A 27,123-nucleotide genomic window follows, 5' to 3' on the forward strand; every position below is an offset into this window, starting at 1 on the left:
CCCTGACACCCCCATAGGGCCCTGACACCCCCATAGGGCCCTGACACCGCTATAGGGGCCCTGACACCGCTATAGGGCCCTGACACCCCCATAGAGCCCTGACACCCCCATAGGGCCCTGACACCGCTATAGGGCCCCTGACACCTCTATAGGGCCCTGACACCTCTATAGGGCCCCTGACACCCCTAAAGGGCCCCTGACACCGCTATAGGGCCCCTGACACCTCTATAGGGGCCCTGACACCGCTATAGGGGCCCTGACACCTCTATAGGGCCCTGACACCTCTATAGGGCCCCTGACACCCCTAAAGGGCCCCTGACACCGCTATAGGGCCCCTGACACCGCTATAGGGCCCTGACACCGCTATAGGGCCCTGACACCTCTATAGGGCCCTGACACCGCTATAGGGCCCCTGACACCTCTATAGGGCCCTGACACCTCTATAGGGCCCCTGACACCCCTAAAGGGCCCCTGACACCGCTATAGGGCCCCTGACACCGCTATAGGGCCCTGACACCGCTATAGGGCCCCTGACACCTCTATAGGGCCCTGACACCTCTATAGGGCCCCTGACACCCCTAAAGGGCCCCTGACACCGCTATAGGGCCCCTGACACCGCTATAGGGCCCTGACACCGCTATAGGGCCCTGACACCTCTATAGGGCCCTGACACCGCTATAGGGCCCCTGACACCTCTATAGGGCCCTGACACCTCTATAGGGCCCCTGACACCCCTAAAGGGCCCCTGACACCTCTATAGGGCCCCTGACACCTCTATAGGGGCCCTGACACCGCTATAGGGCCCTGACACCGCTATAGGGCCCTGACACCTCTATAGGGACCCTCACACCTCTATAGGGCCCTGACACCCCCATAGGGGCCCTGACACCGCTATAGGGCCCCTGACACCCCTATAGGGCCCTGACACCGCTAAAGGGCCCCTCACACCTCTATAGGGCCCTGACACCCCCATAGGGGCCCTGACACCGCTATAGGGACCCTCACACCCCCATAGGGCCCTGACACCGCTATAGGGCCCCTGACACCCCTATAGGGCCCTGACACCGCTAAAGGGCCCCTCACACCTCTATAGGGCCCTGACACCGCTATAGGGCCCTGACACCGCTATAGGGCCTTGACACCGCTATAGGGCCCTGACACCGTTATAGGGCCCTGACACCCCCATAGGGCCCTGACACCGCTATAGGGCCCTGACACCTCTATAGGGACCCTCACACCTCTATAGGGCCCTGACACCCCCATAGGGGCCCTGACACCCCCATAGGGCCCTGACACCGCTATAGGGCCCCTGACACCCCTATAGGGCCCTGACACCGCTATAGGGCCCTGACACCGCTATAGGGCCCCTGACACCGCTATAGGGCCCTGACACCTCTATAGGGCCCTGACACCGCCATAGGGACCCTCACACCCCTATAGGGCCCCGGGCTGGTGGCATCTGCCACCTCTGCTGTCCCCATCTCTGGTGTCCCCCGCTCCCCGCGGTGTCACGGGGTGCTGGCAGCGCCGTCACGTGTCCCCGGTGGCCCCAAGGCAGCCGAGCCCGGCCCAGGAAGGGGAAGTTGAGGCTCCTGGGGACATTTTGGGGACATTTCTGTGTGGGGGTGCCACCATGGCCCTGCCCTCGGTGTACGGGGACAAAGTGGCCGAGAAGCTGACGCTGCTCAACGAGCGGGGCCGGGGGGTCCTGGTGCGCGTCTACCACCTCAAAAAGGTGTGGGGAGGGTCCTGGGGGGACCCCCGGGGGTCCCCAACATCCCCCGGCCAGAGGGGACAGAGGGACAGGGGGGGTTTGGGGGGTTTGGGGAGGGGGAACGGCCCAGGAGGAGCTTTAGGGGCAGTTCTGGGGGGTAGGGTTGGGTTAGGGTGGGTTTTGGGGGGATTTGGGGGGATTTGGGGAGGGGGAACGGCCCAGGAGGAGCTTTAGGGTCAGTTCTGGGGGTTAGGGTGGGTTTTGGGGGGGTCCAGCCCGGGAGGGGGGCTCAGGTGTGGGGGAGGGTTTTGGGATCATTTTTGGGATCATTTCGGGGGGTTCTGAGCCCGGGGGTCCCCCCAGACGTGCTCGGACCCCCGCACGCGGCCGCCCTTCCTCGGGGACAAGGCCATGGAGGCCTCGGCCAAGTTCATCCAGAAGAAATTCCCGCAGCTGGACGTGCGGAGCAGCACCGTGAGCCGCTGTCCCCGTGTCCCCACCCGTGTCCCCACTGTCCCTGTGTCCCCATCTGTGTCCCCATGTCCTCACTGTCCCCATGTCCCCATCTGTGTCCCCACTGTCCCCATATCCCCGTGTCTCCATCCGTGTCCTCACTGTCCCCACCCCTGTGTGCCTGCTGTCCTCACCCCTGTGTCCCCATCTGTCCTCACTGTCCCCGTGTCCCTGTGTCCCCACTGTCCCCGTCTGTGTCCCCACTGTCCCTGTGTCCCCATCTGTGTCCCCACTGTCCCCGTGTCCCCACCCCTGTGTCCCCACCCATGTCCCCACTGTCCCTGTATCCCCATATGTGTCCCCATGTCCCCTGTGTCCCCATGTCCCCTGTGTCCCCACCCCTGTCTCCTCACCCCTGTGTCCCCACTGTCCCCGTGTCCCCATCTGTGTCCCCACTGTCCCTGTGTCCCCACTGTCCCTGTGTCCCCACCCGTGTCCCCACTGTCCTCACCCCTGTGTCCCCACTGTCCCCACCCCCGTGTCCCCACCCTACCCCTGTGTCCCCATCTGTGTCCCCACTGTCCCCACCCTGTGTCCCCACCCCTGTGTCTCCGTGTCCCCCCATGTCCCCTCCATGTCCTCCAGTGTCCCCCCCGTGTCCCCCCCATGTCCCCCGGTGTCACCCACTCCGCTGTCACCGCTGTCCCCCCTGCAGCAGCACCTGGGTCCGGTGCACAGGGACAAAGGTGACATCTCGCGGGTGCTGGCACCGTTCTACCACACCTTCCTGGACCTGCTGGAGTTCCGGGTGAGCTGGGGACAGAGGGGACATCCCCGGGGTGGGGGGGTGGTGGTGACACCGCCGTGCCACCGCGGTGACACGCGGCTGTCCCCTGGCCACCAGGACCACGTCTACGAGCTGCTCAACACCATGGACGCCAGCCAGTGCTTCCTGGACATCGTGAGTGCCACCACCCCGCGGGGACATCCCCCGTGTCCCCGTGTCCTCACCGCTGTCCCCTCCCTGCCAGCGCCTCAACCACGAGCTCACCAAGGCCTACCTGGACCTGGTTGTCACCTACGTGTCACTCGTGCTGCTGCTGGCGCGCACCGAGGAGCGGCGGCTGCTGCTGGGGCTCTACCACTGCGCGCACCAGATGTGCCACGGCGCCAGGTGCCACCGACTGTCCCCAGGCTGTCCCCAAGCTGTCCCCAAGGTGTCCCCAAGGTGTCCTCAAGGTGTCCCCAGGCTGTCCCCAAGGTGTCCCCAAGGTGTCCCCAAGCTGTCCTCAAGGTGTCCTCAAGGTGTCCCCAGGCTGTCCCCAAGGTGTCCCCAGGCTGTCCCCAAGGTGTCCCCAAGGTGTCCCCAGGCTGTCTCCAGGCTGTCCCCAAGGTGTCCTCAAGATGTCCTCAAGGTGTCCCCAAGGTGTCCCCAAGGTGTCCCCAAGATGTCCCCAAGGTGTCCCCAGGCTGTCCCCAAGGTGTCCCCAAGGTGTCCCCGGGCTGTCCCCAAGGTGTCCTCAAGGTGTCCCCAAGGTGTCCCCAAGGTGTCCCCAAGGTGTCCCCGGGCTGTCCCCTCCCCGTGTCCCCAGCGCCGCGCCTCTTTTGTTGGAACCGGCTTTGGGGCTGTCCCCAAGTGTGTCCCCAGCATTGGAGCCAGCCCCAGGGCTGTCCCCAGCGTGTCCCCAACGCCGGGGCTGGCTCTGGGGCTGTCCCCAACGTGTCCCCAACGCCGGGGCTGGCTCCGGGGCTGTCCCCAAGGTGTCCCCAACGCCGGGGCTGGCTCCGGGGCTGTCCCCAGCGTGTCCCCAACGCCGGGGCTGGCTCCGGGGCTGTCCCCAAGGTGTCCCCAACGCCGGGGCTGGCTCCGGGGCTGTCCCCAGCGTGTCCCCAACGCCGTGTCCCCGCAGCGAGCCCGGCTTTGCCCGCCTGGCGCAGATGGTGCTGGAGTACGAGCACCCCCTCAAGAAACTGCCCGAGGAGTTCGGGCCCCACACCAAGGTGGGTCGGGGGTCCCTGGTGACACCGGGGTGGCTCGGGGGTCCCTGGTGACACCGGGGCCGGTGTCCCCACACCGATGTCCCCGTGGCAGACCCTGAGCCAGGCGCTGCTGTCACTGCGGGTCCCGTTCGAGCGGCGCTGCCGGAACGCGGAGCTCTGGCGACAGGAGCAGCTCCTGAGCCTGCTGGGACCTGCTGGGGACATGCTGAGCCCGGCCACGTGTGACAGCGTGAGTGACACGGGGACATCGCTGTGGGGACATGGGGACATGCTGGGGACATGCTGGGGACATGCTGGGGACATGCTGAGCCCTGCCACGTGTGACAGCGTGAGTGACACGGGGACATCGCTGTGGGGACATGGGGACATCGCTGTGGGGACATGGGGACATGGGGACATGGGGACATGCTGAGCCCGGCCACGTGTGACAGCGTGAGTGACACGGGGACATCGCTGTGGGGACATGGGGACATGGGGACATGGGGACATGGGGACATGCTGAGCCCGGCCACGTGTGACAGCGTGAGTGACACGGGGACATCGCTGTGGGGACATGGGGACATGCTGGGGACATGGGGACATCGCTGTGGGGACATGGGGACATGCTGGGGACATGCTGAGCCCGGCCACGTGTGACAGCGTGAGTGACACGGGGACATCGGTGTGGGGACACAGGGACACAGGGACACAGGGACACAGGGACATGGGGACACAGGGACAGGGGGACACAGGGACAGGGGGACACAGGGACATGGGGACACAGGGACACAGTGACACGGGGACACGGGGACACGGGGACACGGGGACACAGGGACACAGGGACACAGTGACACGGGGACACGGGGACATGGGGACACGGGGACACAGGGACGGTGTCCCACGGGCACTGGGGATGGTGACATGGACACGCAGGCACTGGGGGGGTCAGGGGACAGTGACCTGGTGGGTGACACTGCTGTCCCCAGATGGCCTGTGAGTACCTGTCCCTGGAGGTGATGGAGCGCTGGATCATCCGTGAGTGCTGCCACCGCCCCGGGGTCCCCAACGGCTCCTGGGCAGTGTCCCCAACCCTCCTGAGCAATGTCCCCAACCCTCTATGGCCAGTGTCCCCAACCCTTCCTGGCCAGTGTCCCCAACCCTTCCTGGCCAGTGTCCCCAACCCTCCTGAGCAGTGTCCCCAACCCTCCTGAGCAATGTCCCCAACCCTCTATGGCCAGTGTCCCCAACCCTTCCTGGCCAGTGTCCCCAACCCTCCTGAGCAGTGTCCCCAACCCTCTATGGGCAGTGTCCCCAACCCTCTATGGGCAGTGTCCCCAGCTGCTCCTCGGCAGTGTCCCCAACTGTGGGTCCCCGTTTTGGGGTCCCTGTTGTCCCCCCAGTGGGGTCCCCGGGCCATGTCCCCATTTTGGGGTCCCAGTTTTGGGGTCCCCGTTTTGGGGTCCCTGACGGGGGCTGTCCCCCCAGTGGGGTCCCTGGGCCATGTCCCAGTTTTGGGGTCCCCGTTTTGGGGTCCCTGGGGTCCCTGCTGTCCCCGCAGTGGGGTCCCTGGGCCATGTCCCAGTTTTGGGGTCCCTGACGGGGGCTGTCCCCCCAGTGGGGTCCCTGGGCCATGTCCCAGTTTTGGGGTCCCTGGGGTCCCTGCTGTCCCCCGAGCGGGGTCCCTGGGCCATGTCCCCGTTTTGGGATCCCTGGGGTCCCTGGGGTCCCTGCTGTCCCCGCAGTGGGGTCCCTGGGCCATGTCCCCGTTTTGGGGTCCCTGACGGGGGCTGTCCCCCCAGTGGGGTCCCTGAGCCATGTCCCCGTTTTGGGGTCCCTGACGGGGGGCTGTCCCCCCAGTGGGGTCCCTGGGCCATGTCCCCGTTTTGGGGTCCCTGACGGGGGGCTGTCCCCCCAGTGGGGTTCCTGGTGTGCCCGGGGGCTCTGGCCGCCCCCCCGTGCCAGGAGCTGTGGCGCCAGGCCCTGCAGGGGACCCTCTTTGTCACCCTGGTGCGCGACGAGGCCATCGCCGTGCACAAAGTCACCGAGGAGCTGCTGGGGGGGCTCCGGGGGTGAGGAGGGGGCACCGGGGGGGGGCTGGGGGTGTCGGGGGGGCTGCTCGGGGATTTTGGGGGTGCCGGGGGGGCTGTTCCGGGATTTTTGGGGGTGCCGGGGGGGAAATTCAGGTTTTTTTGGGAGCATCGGGGGGGTTGTTTGGGGTTTTTTGGGGGTGCTGGGGGGGGTCCGGGGGCTTCAGGGGATTTTGGGGGTGCTGGGGGGGCTGTTCGGGGTTTTTTGGGGGTGCCGGGGGGGCTGTTCGGGGATTTTGGGGGTGTCGGGGGGGAAATTCAGGGGATTTTGGGGGTGCTGGGGGGGCAGTTCGGGGTTTTTGGGGGTGCCGGGGGGGCTGTTCAGGGATTTTGGGGGTGCCGGGGGGGCTGTTCCGGGGATTTTGGGGGTGCCGGGGGGGGCAGTTCCGGGATTTTGGGGGTGCCGGGGGGGCTGTTCGGGGGATTTTGGGGGTGCCGGGGGGGCTGTTGGGGCATTTTGGGGGTGCCGGGGGGGAAATTCCGGGGATTTTGGGGGTGCCGGGGGGGCAGTTCGGGGGATTTGGGGGTGCCGGGGGGGCTGTTCCGGGATTTTGGGGGTGCCGGGGGGCTGTTCCGGGGGATTTTGGGGGTGCCGGGGGGCTGTTCCGGGGGATTTTGGGGGTGCCGGGGGGGCTGTTCGGGGGATTTTGGGGGTGCCGGGGGGGCTGTTGGGGCATTTTGGGGGTGCCGGGGGGGCTGTTCGGGGGATTTTGGGGGTGTCGGGGGGGCTGCTCGGGGATTTTGGGGGTGCCGGGGGGGCTGTTCGGGGGATTTTGGGGGTGCCGGGGGGGCTGTTCCGGGATTTTTGGGGGTGCCGGGGGGGAAATTCAGGTTTTTTTGGGAGCATCGGGGGGGTTGTTTGGGGTTTTTTGGGGGTGCTGGGGGGGGGCTGGGGGCTTCAGGGGATTTTGGGGGTGCCGGGGGGGCTGTTCGGGGGATTTTGGGGGTGCCGGGGGGGCTGCTCGGGGATTTTGGGGGTGCCGGAGGGGCTGCTCGGGGATTTGGGGGTCCCCGGCCCCGGGGGTCGCTCCAGGTGCCCCTCCCCAGGTTCGGGAAGCGCGTGGCCGATGTCCGGGAGTGCCGGGACCTCGCGGTGGCTCACAGGTCTGGGGGGGCTCGGGGGGGGGGTTTGGGGGGAGGTCCCGGGGGGTTTGGGAGCCCCCCCAAAACCAGGGGGGGTTCCTGGGGGGGGGGTCCCGGTTTCATCCACAACCGCTCCCCCCCATTGTCACACGCGCTGTCCCCTGCGGGTGGCCGGGGGGGTCGCTTGGGTGGTCCTGACCCTGATCCCCCCCCTTGTCACCCATCCTGACCCCGGGGACCCCCGAGGACCCCCGGGGACCCCCCCAAACCCCCCACGCCCCCCCAAAATCCCCCCAACCCTCCCGCATGGAGTTACTGCCCGCAACCACTGCCCCCTCCCCTTGTCCCCCCTTTGCCCCCTCCTTGTCCCCCCCTTTGTCCCCCAATTGTGCCCCCCGTGTTCTCCACGACCCCCCGCGACCCCGGGGACCCCCCCAAACCCCCCACGCCCCCCCAAAATCCCCTCAACCCTCCCGCATCGAGTCACTGCCCGCGACCACTGCCCCCTCCCCTTGTCCCCCCCTTGTCCCCTCCTTGTCCCCCCCTTTGCCCCCCTAATTGTGCCCCCCGTGTTCCCCACGACCCCCCGCGACCCCCACGACCCCCGGGGACCCCCGGGGACCCCCTCAAACCTCCCGCGACCCCCCCAAAATCCCCTCAACCCTCCCTCATCGAGTCACCGCCCGCAACCACTGCCCCCTCCCCTTGTCCCCCCCTTTGTCCCCTTCTTGTCCCCCCCTTTGCCCCCCTAATTGTGCCCCCCGTGTTCTCCACGACCCCCCGCGACCCCGGGGACCCCCCAAACCCCCCACGCCCCCCACACCCCCCCCAAAATCCCCTCAACCCTCCCGCATCGAGTCACTGCCCGCGACCACTCCCCCCCTTTGTCCCCTCCTGTCCCCTCCTTGTCCCCTCCTGTCCCCCCTTGTCCCCCACGGCCCCGGGGACCCCCGGGACCCCCCCAAACCTCTCCGACCCCCCCAGCCCGGGGCTGCACCGGGGCCGCCGCTCGTTCCTGCGCGGGGCCGTGCGGGAGCTCGCGGCGCTGCTGGAGGATCAGCCCGGGCTGCTCGGACCCAAAGTGAGGGGGATTCGGGACATTTTGGGGGATTCGGGACATTTTGGGGGTTTGGGGGGCTTTGGGGGGGTTTTGGGGGGGTTTGGGGCGGTTTGGGGCGGTTTGGGGGGGTTTTGGGGGGATTCGGGACTTTTGGGGGTTTTGGGGGGGTTTGGGGGGATTCGGGACATTTTGGGGGGGTTTGGGGGCGGTTTGGGGGGATTCGGGACATTTTGGGGGTTTTGGGGGAATTTGGGGCGGTTTGGGGGGGGTTGGGGGGGTTTGGGGCGGTTTGGGGGGGTTTTGGGGGGGTTTGGGGCGGTTTGGGGGGATTCGGGACATTTTGGGGGTTTTGGGGGGTTTGGGGGGGTTTGGGGGGTTTGGGGGTTTTGGGGGGATTCGGGACATTTGGGGGGTTTTGGGGGGTTTTGGGGTGGTTTGGGGGGGTTTGGGGGGGGTTTGGGGGGATTTGGGGCGGTTTGGGGGGGTTTGGGGGGGTTTGGGGGGGTTTGGGGGGTTTTGGGGGGGTTTGGGGGGGTTTGGGATATTCTGGGGGGAGTTTTTTGTGGGATTTGGGAGTTTTTGGGGGGAGATTTTGGGGGGCGTTTGTGAGATTTTAGTGGGATTTTGGGAGATTCGGGGTTTGGGGTTCGGGGGTGGGTTCGGGGTTCAGAGTTTGGGGTTCGGGGGTGGATTCGGGGTTTGGGGTGTGGGATTTGGGGTTCGGGGGTGCAGATTTGGGGTTTGGGGTGCAGAGTTTGGGGTTCGGGGCTGGATTTTGGGAGATTTGGGGTTCGGGGGTGCAGATTTGGGGTTCGGGGTGCAGAGTTTGGGGTTCGGGGGTGGATTCGGGGTTCGGGGTGCAGATTTGCGGTTCGGGGAGGGGTTCGGGGTTTGGGGTGTGGGATTTGGGGTTCGGGGCTGGATTTTGGGAGATTTGGGGTTCGGGGGTGCGTTCCGGGTCCTTCCCGGTGGATCCGGGGGGGTCCCCGAGCTCCCCCCGCCGCCCTCGCCCCCCCCAGGCCCTGCTGGTGTTCGTGGCGCTGTCGCTGTGTCGCGACGAGGTGAGCTGGCTGTCGCGACACGCCGAGCACGTCACCAAGACCAAGAGCCCCGAGGACTTCACGGACAGGTGGGGACAGGGAGGGGACACCCGCGGGTCCCTCGGTCCCCGCAGGGGGCTCCAGTCCCCACTTTGGGGTCCTTGGGGTCCCCACTTTGGGGTCCCCGTTGTCCCCACAGTGGGTTCCTGTCCCCATTTCGGGGTCCCTGCTCTCCCCATGTCGGGGTCCCTGGGGTCCCTATTTTGGGGTTCCCGTTGTCCCGATTTCGGGGTCCCTGCTCTCCCTATTTTGGGGTCCCTATTTTGGGGTCTCTGCTGTTCCCATTTCGGGGTCCCTGCTGTCCCTGTTTCGGGGTCCCCGTTGTCCCCACTGTGGGTTCCTGGGTCCTGTCCCCATTTTAGGGTCTCTGCTCTCCCCATTTCGGGGTCCCTGCTGTCCCCATTTCGGGGTCCCTGCTGTCCCCACAGTGGGTTCCTGGGTCCTGTCCCCATTCCGGGGTCCCCGGGGTCCCCGTTTGGGGGTCCCTGTTGTCCCCATTTCGGGGTCCCTGCTGTCCCTGTTTCGGGGTCCCTGCTGTCCCCACAGTGGGTTCCTGGGTCCTGTCCCCATTTCGGGGTCCCTGCTGTCTCTGTTTTGGGGTCCCCGGGGTCCCCATTTTAGGGTCCTTGGGGTTCCCATTTCGGGGTCCTTGGGGTCCCCATTTCGGGGTCCCTGTTGTCCCCATTTCGGGGTCCCTGCTGTCTCTGTTTTGGGGTCTCTGCTCTCCCCATTTCGGGGTCCCCGCTGTCCCCACAGTGGGTTCCTGGGTCCTGTCCCCATTTCGGGGTCCCTGCTCTCCCCATTTCGGGGTCCCTGCTGTCCCCACTGTGGGTTCCTGGGTCCTGTCCCCATTTCGGGGTCCCTGGGGTTCCCATTTCGGGGTCCCTGCTGTCTCTGTTTTGGGGTCTCTGCTCTCCCCATTTCGGGGTCCCTGCTGTCCCCACAGTGGGTTCCTGGGTCCTGTCCCCATTCCGGGGTCCCTGTTGTCCCCGTTTGGGGGTTCCAGGGCAGGGTTTTTTTGGGTGGGGGGTCTCTGGGGGTGTCTGACGCCCCCCCGCAGCCGCCTGGCGGAGCTGCTGTTCGTGCTGGAGCAGCTGCGGGCGCTGCTGCGGCGGCACCTGCGGCTCCTGCGCCGCTACCACCGCCACTACCTGGCCCGCTTCGACGCGCTCGTGCTCAGCGACGTCATCCAGGTGTGTCCTGGGGGGGTGGCACTGTCCCCAGAGCCCGCAGTGTCCCCTGAGCCTCCTCCGGGCTGTCCCTGAGCCCCCTCCGGGCTGTCCCTGTCCCCTGAGCCCCCTCCGGGCTGTCCCTGAGCCCCCTCCGGGCTGTCCCTGTCCCCTGAGCCCCCTCCGGGTCCTTTCTGTCCCCTGAGCCCGCCGTGTCCCCTGAGCCCCCTCCGGGCTGTCCCTGAGCCCCCTCCGGGCTGTCCCTGTCCCCTGAGACCCCTCCGGGCTGTCCCTGTCCTCTGAGCCCGCCGTGTCCCCTGAGTCCCTTCCGGGCTGTCCCTGAGCCTCCTCCGGGCTGTCCCTGTCCCCTGAGTCCCCTCTGAGCTGTCCCTGAGCCCCCTCCGGGCTGTCCCTGAGCCCCCTCCGGGTCCTTTCTGTCCCCTGAGCCCCCTCCGGGCTGTCCCTGTCCCCTGAGCCCCTTCTGAGCTGTCCCTGTCCCGTGAGTCCCCTCCGGGCTGTCCCCGAGTCCCCCCCGGGCTGTCCCTGTCCCCTGAGCCCCCTCCGGGCTGTCCCTGAGCCCCCTCCGAGCTGTCCCTGTCCCCAGAGCCCCCCCCGGGCTGTCCCTGTCCCCTGAGCCCGCCGTGTCCCCGCAGAACCTGTCGGTGTGTCCCGAGGAGGAGTCGGTGATCCTCTCGTCCTTCGTCAGTTCCCTCTCGGCTCTCTCGGCCAAGGAAGGTGTGGATGTGTCCCCTGCCAGCCCGGAGTGTCCCCTGCCAGCCCGGGATGTCCCCTGCCAGCCCGGAGTGTCCCCTGCCAGCCCGGGATGTCCCCTGCCAGCCCGGGGTGTCCCCTGCCAGCCCGGAGTGTCCCCTGCCAGCCCGGGATGTCCCCTGCCAGCCCGGGGTGTCCCCTGCCAGCCCGGAGTGTCCCCTGCCAGCCCGGGGTGTCCCCTGCCAGCCCGGAGTGTCCCCTGCCAGCCCGGGATGTCCCCTGCCAGCCCGGGATGTCCCCTGCCAGCCCGGAGTGTCCCCTGCCAGCCCGGGATGTCCCCTGCCAGCCCGGGGTGTCCCCTGCCAGCCCGGAGTGTCCCCTGCCAGCCCGGGGTGTCCCCTGCCAGCCCGGGATGTCCCCTCAACGCGTCCCCATGTCCCTCTGTCCCCTGCCAGCCCGGGGTGTCCCCTCAACGCGTCCCCACTGCCACCCCAGCCCGGTGTCCCCCCCCCTGTCCCGGGACCCCTGTGACAATCCCGGGCTGGCACCCCCGAAGGGTGGGCGGCTCCAGGGGGTCCCCTGTGGTGGCACTGCCACCCCCCAGCCCTGTCCCCATGTCCCCGTGTCCCCGCAGTCGATGACAAGGAGGAGTTTGACTTCACCGCGCTGCGCCTGGACTGGCTCCGGCTCCAGGTGGTGGCCCTGTCCCTGTCCCTGTCCCTGTCCCTGTCCCTGTCCCCATCCCCATCCCTGTCCCCTGTCCCTGTCCCTGTCCCTGTCCCTGTCCCTGTCCCTGTCCCCATCCCCATCCCTGTCCCCTGTCCCTGTCCCTGTCCCTGTCCCTGTCCCTGTCCCTGTCCCCATCCCTGTCCCTGTCCCTGTCCCTGTCCCTGTCCCTGTCCCTGTCCCTGTCCCTGTCCCCTGTCCCTGTCCCTGTCCCTGTCCCTGTCCCTGTCCCCATGTCCCTGTCCCCATCCCTGTCCCTGTCCCCATCCCTGTCCTGTCCCTGTCCCTGCTGTCCCCACCCTGTCCCCATGTCCCCTGACCCCGTCCCCACCATGTCCCTGTTGTGTCCCCGTGTCCCTGACCCTGTCCCCGCTGTCCCCCATGTCCCCACTGTCCCCATCACGGTGTCCCCGCTGTCCCCGCTGTCCCCATGGCGGTGTCCCCATGTCCCCGCTGTCCCCATGGCGGTGTCCCCATGTCCCCGCTGTCCCCATGGCGGTGTCCCCAGGCCTACACGAGCGTGGCCAAGGCTCCGTTGCCGCTGGTGTCCAACGCTGACGTGGGGCGCGCCATGAGCCTGGTGGTTTTCCACACGCTGCTGCTGGACCGGCCCGAGGAGCTGCTGGACGAGACCTCGGACCTGTCCCACCTCTGGTCAGCCCCCGGCCCCTTCTCCTGCACCCCTTCTGCCACCCCGGACCCCCTTCTCCTGCACCCCTTCTCCCACCCCAGACCCCCTTCTCCTGCACCCCTTCTCCCACCCCGGACCCCCTTCTCCCACCCCAGACCCCCTTTTCCCACCCCAAACCCCCTTCTCCCACCCCAGACCCCCTTCTCCCACCCCAGACCCCCTTTTCCCACCCCAAACCCCCTTCTCCCAACCCAAACCCCCTTCTCCCACCCCAGACCCCCTTCTCCCGCCCCAGACCCCCTTCTCCCACCCCAAACCCTCTCTTCTTTCCCTTCTCCCACCCCATCTCCTCTTTTCCCATCCCGTACCCCTTTTCACACCCTGTACCCCGTTTTTCTGCCCTTTTCCCACCCCAAATCCCCTCTCCCTTCCCGTTTCCCACCCCATCTCCCCTTTTCCCCCCCCTTTTCCCCCCTTTTCCCCCCCCTTTCCCCCTCTTTTTCCCCCCTTTTTCCCCCTCTTTTTCCCCCTCTTTTCCCTCTTTCCCCCCTTTTCCTCTGTTTTTCCCACCCATTTCCCCCCCTTTTCCCCAGTTTTTTCCCCCTTTTTCCCCCATTTTCCCCCCATTTTTCCCCCATTTCCCCCTTTTCCGGCAGTTTCTACCCCCGGCCCCTGGAGCGGATGTTCTCGGCGGCGCTGGAGGAGCCGTCCATGCTGCGCTTCTCCATCGCCTTCCCCCTGCTCTGCGCCCACTTCTCGCGCTGCCCTCACCCCATGTGCCCCGAGGAGGTTGGTGACACCCCGGGGGGGGTCCTGGGGGTCCCCCAGCGCCGTCCCCGGCTCTGAGGGGTCCCCCCCCGGCAGCACCCCCAGCTGGAGGCGGCGGCGCTGGGGCTCTGCCACAGGTTCCTGGAGGAGCTGGGGCGGGTGGGCAGCGGCTGCGTGCTGGACGCCTGCGCCGAGCACCACAACCTCAGCCAGCAGGTGACGGGGGCTGGGGGGGCTCCGGGACCTTCAGGGGGACCCCAGGGGGGGTTGGGGAGGGTCTGGGACATTCAGATGGATCGGTCACTTTTGGGGCGTTCAGGATATTTGGGGTCTTGGTGGTTGTTGGGGTCTCCAGAACCTCTGAGGGCTTTGGGGTCTCCAGGACCTTTGGGGTCTTGGTGGCCTTTGGGGTCTCCAGAACCTCTGGGGGCTTTGGGGTCTCCAGGACCTTTGGGGTCTCCAGGACCTTTGGGGTCTTGGTGGCCTTTGGGGTCTCCAGAACCTCTGGGGCATTTGGGGTCTTGGTGGTCTTTGGGGTCTCCAGGACCTTTGGGGTCTCCAGGACCTTTGGGATCTTGGTGGCCCCAAGGGTCTCCAGAACCTCTGAGGGCTCGGTGGCCTTTGGGGCTTGGTGGCCTTTGGGGTCTCCAGGACCTTTGGGGTCTTGGTGGCCCCAGGGGTCTCCAGAACCTTTGGGGTCTCCAGAACCTTTGGGGTCTCCAGGACCTTTGGGGTCTCCATGGCCTCTCTGTCCCCACTGAACCCTGGGGACAAGGACGTTTCTCCATGGGGACTAAACCTGGCAGGGCGTCCCCCGAGCCAGCCCTGGGGGATGGTGGCCTGGCTGAGGTCCTGGTGGCCCCGTTCGGGGTGTCCCCATGTCCCCACGAGCCTGTCCCCACCCCGCAGCTGCTGCCCAAGCACTGCGCGGCCACCATCAGCAGAGCCCGCGGCAAGAAGAGCCCGAAGCAGCCGCCCCGCAAGGGGGACCCCGGCAGGGACAGGCCGGGGACAGAGAGCCAGCGGAGGGACAGGACCCTGACCACCAAGTGAGCGTCACCCGCCGAGGGACTGTCCCCATGGGTGACACCCTGACTGTCTGGTGACACCGTGACTGTCCCCACGGGGTGACACCGTGACTGTCTGGTGACACCGTGATTGTCCCCATGGGTGACACCGTGACTGTCTCCAGTGGTGACACTGTGACTGTCTGGTGACACTGTGACTGTCCCCAGTGGTGACACTGTGACTGGTGACACCGTGACTGTCCCCATGGGGTGACACCTTGACTGTCTGGTGACACCGTGACTGTCCCCATGGGGTGACACTGTGACTGGTGACACTGTGATTGTCCCCACGGGGTGACACCGTGACTGTCTGGTGACACCGTGACTGTCCCCAAGGGTGACACTGTGACTGTCTGGTGACACTGTGACTGTCCCCACGGGGTGACACCGTGACTGTCTGGTGACACCGTGACTGTCCCCAGTGGTGACACTGTGACTGTCTGGTGACACTGTGACTGTCCCCACGGGGTGACACCGTGACTGTCTGGTGACACTGTGACTGTCCCCACGGGGTGACACCGTGACTGTCTGGTGACACTGTGACTGTCCCCAGTGGTGACACTGTGACTGGTGACACTGTGATTGTCCCCACGGGGTGACACTGTGACTGTCCCCACGGGGTGACACCGTGACTGTCTGGTGACACCGTGATTGTCTGGTGACACCGTGATTGTCCCCAAGGGTGACACTGTGACTGGTGACACCATGATTGTCACTGTCATTGTCCCCTTGGGGTGACACCGTGGTTGTCCCCACGGGGTGACACCACGATTGTCCCCATGGGGTGACACCACGATTGTCCCCACACCACACCACGATTGTCCCCACGGGGTGACACCACGATTGTCCCCCCAGCATGGACAAGCTGCACCTGACCCTGTCCGAGCTGTCCCTCAGCCTCAACCACGTCCCCAGCTTCACCGTCTTCGGTCACACGGTGACACCGGCCGAGTACCTGAGCGGCCACCTGGAGACGCGCCTGGCCAGGTGGGGCCCGGCCGGGGCCACGGGGGCCGGGGGGACACGCGGAGGGTCCCTCACCGTCCCCGCGTCCCCTCAGGGCCATCGTGGCCATGGCTGGCTACAGCCAGGCCACGCAGGAGGTGGCGCGTCCCTCGGAGGTGCTGGCGGGGCTGGTGGCCTACATGGGGCTGGTGCAGAGCTTGGGACACTTGGTGGCCCTGGACACGGCGCGGCTGCTGCGCACGGTGCTGCTCCAGCAGAGCCACCCCCGCGACGCCAGCGGGCAGCCCACGCTGACCGCCATCTACACCGACTGGTCAGTGTCACCTCGGGGACACGGACAGGGTGCTGGGGACACGGGGATGGGGGTGGGGGCAGTGCCACCCACGGGGACACGGCCGTGGGGACACGGGGATGGGGGTGGGGGCAGTGCCACCACGGGGACATGGACACGGCCGTGGGGACACGGGGATGGGGGTGGGGGCAGTGCCACCCCTGGGGACATGGCCGTGGGGACACGGGGATGGGAGTGGGGCAGTGCCACCCACAGGGACACGGCCGTGGGGACACGGGGATGGGGGTGGGGCAGTGCCACCTGTGGGGACACGGCCGTGGGGACACGGGGATGGGGGTGGGGGCAGTGCCACCCCCGGGGACACGGACATGGCAGTGGGGACACGGGGATGGGAGTGGCAGTGGGGACACTGGGATGGCAGTGGGAACACGGGGGGGTGGTGGCAGTGACACAGGGACTGGAGGGGTGGTGGCAGTGGGGACATAGGGATGAATGGGGGTGGTGGCAGCAGCTCGTGGTCCCTGCAGCACGATCCCTGGATCCTGTCCCCTGTCCCTGGATCCTGTCCCCTGTCCCTGGATCCTGTCCCCAGACCCTCAGCCGTGTCCCCTGTCCCTGGATCCTGTCCCCTGTCCCTGGATCCTGTCCCCAGACCCTCAGCCGTGTCCCCTGTCCCTGGATCCTGTCCCCAGACCCTCAGCCGTGTCCCCAGTGCCCCAGTCCTGTCCCCAGACCCCAAATCCCAATTCTGGTCCCGATTCTGTTTCCAGTCCCCTGATCCTGGGTCCCTTTGCCATGGGTGACACTGCCATGGGTGACACTGCCATGGGTGACACTGCCGTGGGTGACACTGCCGTGGGTGACACTCCGCGGGTGACACTGCCATGGGTGACACTCCGCGGGTAACACTCTGCGGGTGACACTGCCATGGGTGACACTGCCATGTCCCTGTGCCATGGGTGACACTGCCATAGGTGACACTCCGCGGGTGACACTGCCATGTCCCTGTGCCATGGGTGACACTCCCGTGGGTGACACTCCCGTGGGTGACACTGCCATGGGTGACACTGCCATGGGTGACACTGCCATGGGTGACACTGCCATAGGTGACACTCCGCGGGTGACACTGCCATGGGTGACACTGCCATGTCCCTGTGCCATGGGTGACACTGCCATGGGTGACACTCCGCAGGTGACACTCCGCGGGTGACACTGCCATGGGTGACACTCCGCGGGTGACACTGCCGTGGGTGACACTGCCATGGGTGACACTGCCATGGGTGACACTGCCATGTCCCTGTGCCATGGGTGACACTGCCATGGGTGACACTGCCATGTCCCTGTGCCGTGGGTGACACTCCGCGGGTGACACTGCCATGGGTGACACTCCGCAGGTGACACTCCGCGGGTGACACTGCCATGGGTGACACTCCGCAGGTGACACTCCGCGGGTGACACTGCCATGGGTGACACTCCGCGGGTGACACTGCCGTGGGTGACACTGCCATGGGTGACACTGCCATGGGTGACACTGCCATGTCCCTGTGCCATGGGTGACACTGCCATGGGTGACACTGCCATGTCCCTGTGCCGTGGGTGACACTCCGCGGGTGACACTGCCATGGGTGACACTCCGCAGGTGACACTCCGCGGGTGACACTGCCATGGGTGACACTCCGCAGGTGACACTCCGCGGGTGACACTGCCATGGGTGACACTCCGCGGGTGACACTGCCATGGGTGACACTGCCGTGGGTGACACTGCCATAGGTGACACTCCGCGGGTGACACTGCCATGGGTGACACTGCCATGGGTGACACTCCGCGGGTGACACTGCCATAGGTGACACTCCGCGGGTGACACTGCCATGGGTGACACTGCCATGGGTGACACTGCCATGGGTGACACTGCCATAGGTGACACTCCGCGGGTGACACTGCCATGGGTGACACTGCCATGGGTGACACTGCCATGGGTGACACTCCGCGGGTGACACTGCCATGTCCCTGTGCCGTGGGTGACACTGCCATGGGTGACACTCCGCGGGTGACACTGCCATGGGTGACACTCCGCGGGTGACACTGTCCCCGTGTCCCCAGGTACCTGGAGGCGCTGCTGCGCCAGGCCAGCAGCGGGGCCGTGCTGGTGTCCCCAGCCCTGCAGGCCTTCACCACCGCGCCCCGCGAGGAGCAGCCCCCGTTCAGCGCCGCCGAGTTCTCCGACGTCTCCGGTGGGGCCCGGGGTCACCCTGTCACCTCCTGTCACCCCCTGTCACCCCCTGTCACCTCCTGTCACCTCCTGTCCCCTCCTGTCACCTCCTGTCACCTCCTGTCCCCTCCTGTCCCCTCCCGGGTCACCTCCTGTCCCCACCAGGCCACCTCCTGTCCCCTCCCAGGTCACCTCCTGTCACCTCCCGGGTCACCCTCCTGTCACCCCCTGTCCCCTCCCGGGTCACCCTCCTGTCACCTCCCGGGTCACCCCCTGTCCCCTCCCGGGTCACCTCCTGTCCCTGCTGGGGTCACTGCCCTGTCCCCTCCCGGGTCACTGCCCTGTCCCCTCCATGTCCCTCCGTGTCCCCTCCATGTCCCCCCCGTGTCCCCTCCATGTCCCCCCCATGTCCCCCCCATGTCCCCTCCATGTCCCCTCCATGTCCCCCCATGTCCCCCCGTGTCCCCCCCGTGTCCCCCGTGTCCCCTCCCTGTCCCCCCGTGTCCCCTCCATGTCCCCTCCATGTCCCCCCCGTGTCCCCTCCATGTCCCCCCGTGTCCCCCCCGTGTCCCCCCCATGTCCCCTCCATGTCCCCCATGTCCCCCGTGTCCCCCGTGTCCCCGCAGAGATGCAGGCTCTGGCCGAGCTCATCGGGCCCTACGGGATGCGGTTCCTGAGCGAGAACCTGATGTGGCACGTGGGGTCACAGGTCACCGAGCTGAAGGTACAGGGGGGGGCCTTGGGGACAGGGGACAGCGGCTGGGGACAGGCTGGGACAGCGACAGCACGGGCAGGGCCACCCCAGCCCGCTGCCTGCCACCCCTTGGGCTCTGCGGGAGGGCCGGAGGTGCCAGGTCCTGAAGGCTCCTGGTGTCCCCTGATGTCCCCTGGTGTCCCCACGGTGTCCCTGGTGTCCCCACGGTGTCCCCTGGTGTCCCCGGTGTCCCCATGGTGTCCCTGGTGTCCCCTGGTGTCCCCTGGTGTCCCCACGGTGTCCCCTGGTGTCCCTGGTGTCCCCACGGTGTCCCTGCTGTCCCCATGGTGTCCCTGGTGTCCCCTGATGTCCCCTGGTGTCCCCACGGTGTCCCTGATGTCCCTGCTGTCCCCACGGTGTCCCTGATGTCCCCTCGGTGTCCCCACGGTGTCCCTGGTGTCCCTGGTGTCCCCTGGTGTCCCTGGTGTCCCCCGGTGTCCCCACGGTGTCCCTGGTGTCCCCACGGTGTCCCTGGTGTCCCTGATGTCCCACGGTGTCCCCTGCTGTCCCCACGGTGTCCCTGGTGTCCCTGGTGTCCCCCGGTGTCCCCACGGTGTCCCTGCTGTCCCCACAGAAGCTGGTGGCCGAGAACATGGACACGCTGGTGCAGCTGCGCTGCTGCAGGGCCGAGCAGAGGCCGGCGCTGCTGCCCCGCCTGAGCTGTGAGTGCGGCTGGGGAGGGGCCGGGGTGTCCCCCGGGGGTGTCACACCTGTCACACACCTGTCACACCTGTCCCACGCCTGTCACACCTGTCCCACACCTGTCACAACTGTCACACACCTGTCACACCTGTCACACCTGTCACACACCTGTCCCACACCTGTCACACACCTGTCCCACACCTGTCACACACCTGTCACACCTGTCCCACACCTGTCACACCTGTCACACACCTGTCACACACCTGTCACACACCTGTCCCACACCTGTCACACACCTGTCACACACCTGTCACACACCTGTCACACCTGTCCCACACCTGTCACACCTGTCACACCTGTCACACACCTGTCACACACCTGTCACACACCTGTCACACCTGTCACACACCTGTCACACACCTGTCACACACCTGTCACACCTGTCACACACCTGTCACACACCTGTCACACACCTGTCACACCTGTCACACCTGTCACACACCTGTCACACACCTGGCACACACCTGGCACACCTGTCACACCTGTCACACACCTGTCACACACCTGTCACACACCTGTCACACACCTGTCACACACCTGTCACACCTGTCACACCTGTCACACCTGTCCCACCTGTCCCACACCTGTCCCACACCTGTCACACACCTGTCACACCTGTCACACACCTGTCACACACCTGTCACACACCTGTCACACACCTGTCACACCTGTCACACCTGTCACACACCTGTCACACACCTGGCACACACCTGGCACACCTGTCACACCTGTCACACACCTGTCACACACCTGTCACACACCTGTCACACACCTGTCACACCTGTCACACCTGTCCCACACCTGTCCCACACCTGTCCCACACCTGTCACACACCTGGCACACCTGTCACACACCTGTCACACACCTGTCACACGTGTCACACACCTGTCACACCTGTCCCACACCTGTCCCACACCTGTCACACCTGTCACACCTGTCCCACACCTGTCCCACACCTGTCACAACTGTCACACACCTGTCACACACCTGTCACACACCTGTCACACACCTGTCACACCTGTCACACACCTGTCACACACCTGTCACACCTGTCACACCTGTCACACACCTGTCACACACCTGTCACACACCTGTCACACCTGTCACACACCTGTCACACACCTGTCACACACCTGTCACACACCTGTCACACCTGTCACACACCTGTCACACCTGTCACACCTGTCACACACCTGTCCCACCTGTCCCACACCTGTCCCACACCTGTCACACACCTGTCACACCTGTCACACACCTGTCACACACCTGTCACACCTGTCACACACCTGTCACACACCTGTCACACACCTGTCACACCTGTCACACACCTGTCACACACCTGTCACACACCTGTCACACCTGTCACACCTGTCATACACCTGTCACACCTGTCACACCTGTCACACACCTGTCACACCTGTCACACCTGTCACACACCTGTCACACCTGTCACACACCTGTCACACACCTGTCACACACCTGTCACACCTGTCACACACCTGTCACACCTGTCACACACCTGTCACATCTGTCACACCTGTCCCACACCTGTCACACCTGTCACACCTGTCACACACCTGTCACACCTGTCACACCTGTCCCACACCTGTCACACCTGTCACACCTGTCACACCTGTCACACACCTGTCCCACCTGTCCCACACCTGTCCCACACCTGTCCCACACCTGTCCCACACCTGTCACACACCTGGCACACACCTGTCACACCTGTCACACACCTGTCACACACCTGTCACACACCTGTCCCACACCTGTCACACACCTGGCACACACCTGTCACACCTGTCACACACCTGGCACACACCTGTCACACACCTGTCACACACCTGTCACACCTGTCACACACCTGTCACACCTGTCACACCTGTCCCACACGTGTCCCCACAGCGGCCGAGAACGTCCTCAAGCGCATGACCATCATCGGGGAGATCCTGAGCTTCCGCGCCCTGGCCCAGCAGGGCCTCAGGGAGGTGGGACCCCCCCTCACCCCGGGACCCCCGACCCTCCGGGACCCCCCTGACCCCACCCCGGACCCTCCAGGACCCCCCTGACCCTGACCCCGACCCTCCGGGACCCCCCTAACCGCACCCCCGACCCTCCGGGACCCCCCTGACCCTGACCCCGACCCTCCGGGACCCCCCTGACCCCACCCCGGACCCTCCGGGACCCCCCGATTTGGGGGCTCAGGACCCCCCTGACCCCCCGACCCCTTTCCAGGTGTTCTCCCGGCGCTGCCCCTTCCTGCTGGGCCCCATCGAGTCCCTGGCGGACGTGGTGACCCCCGACACCGACATCCAGGTGGGGACAGGGGACACGGGAGGGGCCACCCCGCCCGTGTGACACCGAGTGAGTGACACCGAGTGTCCCCCCCGCGTGTCCCCAGGTCACCTTGAGCATCTTCGAGCTGGCCTCGGCCGCGGGGATCCCGTGCGAGGTGGAGCCGGCGCTGGTGGCCGCCCTGGCCAGCAGCAGGACAGGTCCGGGGGGGCTCTGGGGACACGGGGGGGGCTGTGGCTGTCCCCCGGAGCCGCTGTCACCGCGCTGTCCCCGGCTCTGCAGAGGGCGCGTCCCCCGAGGAGGATTACAAGGTGTCCTGTCTGCTGCTGGTGTTCGTGGCCGTGTCCCTGCCCCTGCTGGCCGCTGACCCCGCATCCCTCTACAACCCCGAGCTGGACGGTGAGGGCTGGCCCCGTGTCCCTCTGTCCCTGTGTCCCCGTGTCCCCGTGTCCCTGTGTCCCCGTGTCCCTGTGTCCTGTGTCCCTCTGTCCCCGTGTCCCCGTGTCCCTGTGTCCCTGTGTCCCTGTGCCCTGTGTCTCTGTGTCCCCGTGTCCCTGTGTCCCTGTGTCCCTGTGTCCCTGTGTCCCTGTGCCCTGTGTCCCTGTGTCCCCGTGTCCCCGTGTCCCCGTGTCCCTGTGTCCCCCTGTCCCCGTGCCCCCGTGTCCCTCTGTCCCTCTGTCCCCGTGTCCCTGTGTCCCCCTGTCCCCGTGTCCCTGTGTCCCCGTGTCCCCATGTCCCTCTGTCCCCGTGTCCCTCTGTCCCTGTGTCCCGTGTCCCCGTGTCCCTGTGTCCCCCTGTCCCCGGGCCCCCGTGTCCCTGTGTCCCTGTGTCCCCCTGTCCCCCTGTCCCCTGTCCCCCTGTCCCTGTGTCCCCTGTCCCTTGTGCCAGCTGTTGTCACTGTCCCATCCCCGCAGCAGGGGGACACCGGCACTGTCACCGAAGGAGGTGGCACTGGGGACACTCTGCGTTGTCCCCAACACTTCTGTGTCCCCTGCGTCCCCAAACTCCCCGAACCCCCCATTTCCCCACTTTTAATCCCCCCCAAGCCGTGTCCCCAATGTCCCCAATGTCCCCTGGTGTCCCCAGGCCACAACAACAACCTGCACTGCCTGGCCAAGGCCATCGTCCAGGTGTCGGCCGCGCTCTTCACCCTCCACAACAAAAACATCGAGACGCACCTGAAGGAGTTCCTGCTGGTGAGCCTGGCCCTGTCCCCTCCCCGGGACTGGCCCTGTCCCCTCCCCGGGACTGTCCCCTCCCCGGGACTGGCCCTGTCCCCTCCCCGGGACTGTCCCCTCCCCGGGACTGGCCCTGTCCCCTCCCTGGCTCTGTCCCCTCCCCGGGACTGGCCCTGTCCCCTCCCTGGCCCTGTCCCCTCCCCGGGACTGGCCCTGTCACCTCCCTGGGACTGTCCCCTCCCCGGGACTGGCCCTGTCCCCTCCCTGGCTCTGTCCCCTCCCCGGGACTGTCCCCATCCCTGTCCCATCCCTGTCCCTGTCCCTGTCCCTGTCCCTGTCCCTGTCCCATCCCTGTCCCTGTCCCTGTCCCTGTCCCTGACTGTCCCTTGTCCCTGTCCCCATCCCCATCCCTGTCCCCATCCCTGTCCCCATCCCTGTCCCATCCCTGTCCCCATCCCTGTCCCATCCCTGTCCCCATCCCTGTCCCTGTCCCCATCCCTGTCCCATCCCTGTCCCATCCCTGTCCCATCCCTGTCCCTGTCCCCATCCCTGTCCCTGTCCCTGTCCCATCCCTGTCCCTGTCCCCATCCCTGTCCCTGTCCCTGTCCCTGTCCCTGTCCCTGTCCCTGTCCCTGTCCCTGTCCCTGTCCCTGTCCCTGACTGTCCCTGTCCCTGTCCCTGTCCCTGTCCCTGTCCCTGTCCCTGTCCCTGTCCCTGTCCCATCCCTGTCCCTGTCCCTGTCCCATCCCTGTCCCTGACTGTCCCCATCCCTGTCGCTGTCCCCAGCTGGCCTCCAGCAGTCTCCTGCAGCTGGCGCAGGAGCCGGACCGGGCTCGGCTGCGGAACCAGGACTCGCTGGTGCTGCTGCTGCACCTGGTGAGGGCCCCCGGGGGGTCTGGGGGGGCACAGCCCCCGAGGGGTCCTCGTGGGTGGCTCTGGGGTGAGCCCACCCTTGGGAGCCTCTGGGGTGTCCCCTGGGTGGGTCCTGATGTCCCCAGGGCAGTTCCCGATGTCCCTGGGGCAGTTCCCGATGTCCCCAGACGGTTCCCGATGTCCCCAGACGGTTCCCGATGTCCCTGGGGCAGTTCCTGATGTCCCCCAGTGGTTCCCGATGTCCCCAGACGGTTCCCGATGTCCCTGGGGCAGTTCTTGATGTCCCCTGCGTGGGTCCTGATGTCCCCAGGGCAGTTCCCGATGTCCCCAGGGTGGGCTCCAGCCCCACCGCCCCATCCCAGCGGCTCCAGCTGTGTCCGGGGGGGGTCTCACCCACCCCTGACCCCCCTGGAACCTGCTGGAATGCCGAGGGGGGTCTCACCCATCCCTGACCCCCCCTGGAACCTGCTGGAATGCCGGGGGGGGGGGTCTCACCCATCCCTGACCCCCCTGGAACCTGCTGGAATGCCGGAGGAGGAGGGGTCGCACTCCCTGGTCCCCCCCAGCCCCGGGATTCTCATTCCAGGAGCGCCCGGCCCGGCTGGAAGCGATTTAAATGCAAATATTCCAATTTGGAGCCGGGGAGCGGCGGTGGGGGGGTGGGGGAGGGGGTCGGGAGGAGGGGAGGGGGCTCTGATGGGAGCCCCCCACCCCCAGATCGTGTCCGAATCGTCCTTCCTGACGCTGGACATGCTGGAGAGCTGCTTCCCCTACGTGCTGCTGCGCAACGCCTTCCGCCAGCTGTGCCGGGACCCCCCCGGCCGCGCCCCCCAGGCCTGACCGGACCCCGGGACCCCCGGCAGCGCCCCCCAGGCCTGACCGGACCCCGGGACCCCCCCGGCCGCGCCCCCCAGGCCTGACCGGACCCCCCGACCCCCGGCCGGACCCCCAGGCCTGACCGCATCCCCGGACCCCCGGCACTGACCGCACCCCCGGACCCCCGGCCGCGCCCCCCAGGCCTGACCGGACCCCGGGACCCCCGGCCGGACCCCCAGGCCTGACCGGACCCCCGACCCCCGGCCGCGCCCCCCAGGCCTGACCGGACCCCCCGACCCCCGGCCGCGCCCCCCAGGCCTGACCGGACCCCCGGACCCCCCCGCACTGACCGCACCCCCGGACCCCCGCCCAGACCCCCCAGGCCTGACCGGACCCCCCAGACCCCCGCCTGGACCCTCCCCCACTGACCGCACCCCCGGACCCCCGCCCGGACCCCCCGGCACTGACCCCCCCCGCCCGGACCCCCGCCCCACGCTCTCCGGGACCCCCGTGTCCCACCCCCGAGACCCCCGCCCCGCCCCCCGTGCCCCTCCCCAAATCCCCCAACCCCCATCAGCCCTGCACCCCCCGACCCCAAATCCCCCTCCCTGCCCCCCCCAGGACCCCCAAATCCCCCAAGCCGCCCCCCCAGGACCCCCGAATCCCCCTCCCTGCCCCCCCCAGGACCCCCAAATCCCCCAAGCCGCCCCTCCGGGACCCCCCGCTCCCCCCCCCGCTCCCCCCTCACCTCTGGGTGCCACCACCGTGTCCCCAAGTGTCGCCCCCGCTGTCGCCGCCGTCACTAAAATCGCCTCTTTTCTCCCCAAAGTCTCGGACTCATCCTGGGACCACCCGCGCGACCTTCCCGGGGGGTCCGGGGGCGGTCTGGGGGTGTCCGGGGGTGTCCTGGGGGTGTCCGGGGGGGTTCTGGGGGTGTCCGGAGGTGTCCGGAGGTGTCCTGGGGGTGTCCTGGGGGTGTCCAGGGGAGGTCTGGGGGTGTCCAGAGATGTCCGGGGGTGTCCGAGGGGGTCCGGTGGTGTCCGGAGGAGTCCAGGGGGTGTCCGGGGGTGTCCGGAGGAGTCCAGGGGGTGTCCGGGGGTGTCCAGTGGTGTCCAGAGGGTGTCCAGGGGTGTCCGGAGGTGTCCGGAGATGCCCGGAGGTGTCCGGAGATGTCCGGGGCTGTCCGGGTGTGTCCGGAGATGTCCAGGGCTGTCCGGAGATGTCCGGTGGTGTCCGGAGATATCCGGAGACGTCCGGGGCTGTCCGGAGGTGTCCGAAGATGCCCGGAGGTGTCCGGGGGTGTCCGGGGGTGTCCGGGGCTGTCCGGAGGTGTCCGGTGGTGTCCGGAGATGTACGGAGGTGTCCGGGGCTGTCCGAAGATGCCCGGAGGTGTCCGGGGGTGTCCGGTGGTGTCCGAAGATGTCCGGAGATGTCCGGAGGTGTCCGGGGCTGTCCGGCCGTGTCCCAGCGAGATCCCCCCCCCATTCCCCACCCTCTCCATCCCGGTGGGGCCGTGCCTCAGTTTCCCTTCACCCTCTTTCCCCCGGGGCCTCTTCCAGTCACGTTCCCCCTCTCCCCCCCCCCACCCCAAAAAAAAAACCCCCCACGCCCCCTCCCCTCCCCGGGTTTGTTTTTTTCCCATCTCCGCGTGTTTTTATTTCCCTCCCGTGCGGAATCTTGGGGGAAGATGAGCGGGGCGGCCGCGGCCGTTGCGATTCCGAGCACGGCGGCTGCTCCGGGATGAGTCACCGGCAGCGGCGACAGCGCCCGCCGAGCCCTCGGTACCCCCCCGTGACCGAGACCCCCCCTCCGGGACCGGCCTCGGGGGGGGACCCCCAAAAATCCCCATCAAAATTCAAAAAAAAATTAAAAAAAGGCGAGGAAAAATGAGGAAAAATGAGAAAAAATGAGAAAAAAATGAGAAAAAAATGAGAAAAAAATGAGGAAAAAATGAGAAAAAAATGAGGAAAAAATGAGAAAAAAATGAGAAAAAAATGAAAAAAGAATGAGAAAAAAATGAGAAAAAAATGAGAAAAAATTGAGAAAGAAATGAGAAAAAAATGAGAAAAAAATGAGGATAAAAAAGAGAAAAAATTGAGAAAAAATGGAGAAAAAATGGAGAAAAAATGAGAAAAAATGGAGAAAAAATTAAGAAAAAATGAGAAAAAAATGAGAAAAAAATGAGAAAAAATTGAGAAAAAATTGAGAAAAAATTGAGGAAAAATTGGAAATATTTCACCGAAGCTCGGGAGGGGCGGAACGACCCCCCCCCACCTCCCCCCGCCGCCCCCGCCGCGCTCCCGGGGGGCTCGGCCGCCCCCTCCCCGCTCCCGGCACGGATTTATTTCGGAGCTCGTCAATCACGAGCCCGAATCGTTCCCCCCTCCCCTCCCTCCCCTCCCCTCCCCTCCCCTTCCCGCTTTTGTCTCGCGCGCGCCCACCCGGCCCTGCCCACGGACCCCCCCCCAACCCCCACCCCTGCCCCT

At 66.6% G+C, this 27,123-nt stretch overlaps 1 protein-coding gene across 1 annotated transcript; it reads left to right on the forward strand.

Moving 5' to 3' along the window:
- Positions 1-1,539: 1,539 nt before the first annotated feature.
- NCKAP1L (NCK associated protein 1 like) lies at positions 1,540-25,465 on the forward strand. Its single transcript, XM_086870465.1, has 31 exons — positions 1,540-1,735; positions 2,078-2,188; positions 2,883-2,975; positions 3,072-3,128; positions 3,199-3,341; positions 4,078-4,168; positions 4,260-4,397; positions 5,134-5,182; positions 6,063-6,216; positions 7,282-7,338; positions 8,302-8,398; positions 9,397-9,506; positions 10,538-10,670; positions 11,300-11,381; positions 11,992-12,050; positions 12,592-12,737; positions 13,371-13,503; positions 13,579-13,698; positions 14,392-14,531; positions 15,405-15,536; positions 15,610-15,828; positions 17,908-18,038; positions 18,643-18,740; positions 19,345-19,432; positions 21,381-21,463; positions 21,711-21,791; positions 21,877-21,970; positions 22,053-22,169; positions 22,857-22,966; positions 23,735-23,824; positions 24,539-25,465. The coding sequence occupies exons 1-31, from the start codon at positions 1,634-1,636 to the stop codon at positions 24,659-24,661; spliced, it is 3,381 nt and encodes a 1,126-aa protein (XP_086726591.1). The 5' UTR covers positions 1,540-1,633; the 3' UTR covers positions 24,662-25,465.
- The last annotated feature ends 1,658 nt before the right edge of the window (positions 25,466-27,123 follow it).

This window comes from Cyanistes caeruleus, chromosome 32, assembly GCF_971803275.1.
Source record: "Cyanistes caeruleus chromosome 32, bCyaCae1.hap1.1, whole genome shotgun sequence".
In the NCBI taxonomy this organism is placed as follows: Eukaryota; Metazoa; Chordata; class Aves; order Passeriformes; family Paridae; genus Cyanistes; species Cyanistes caeruleus.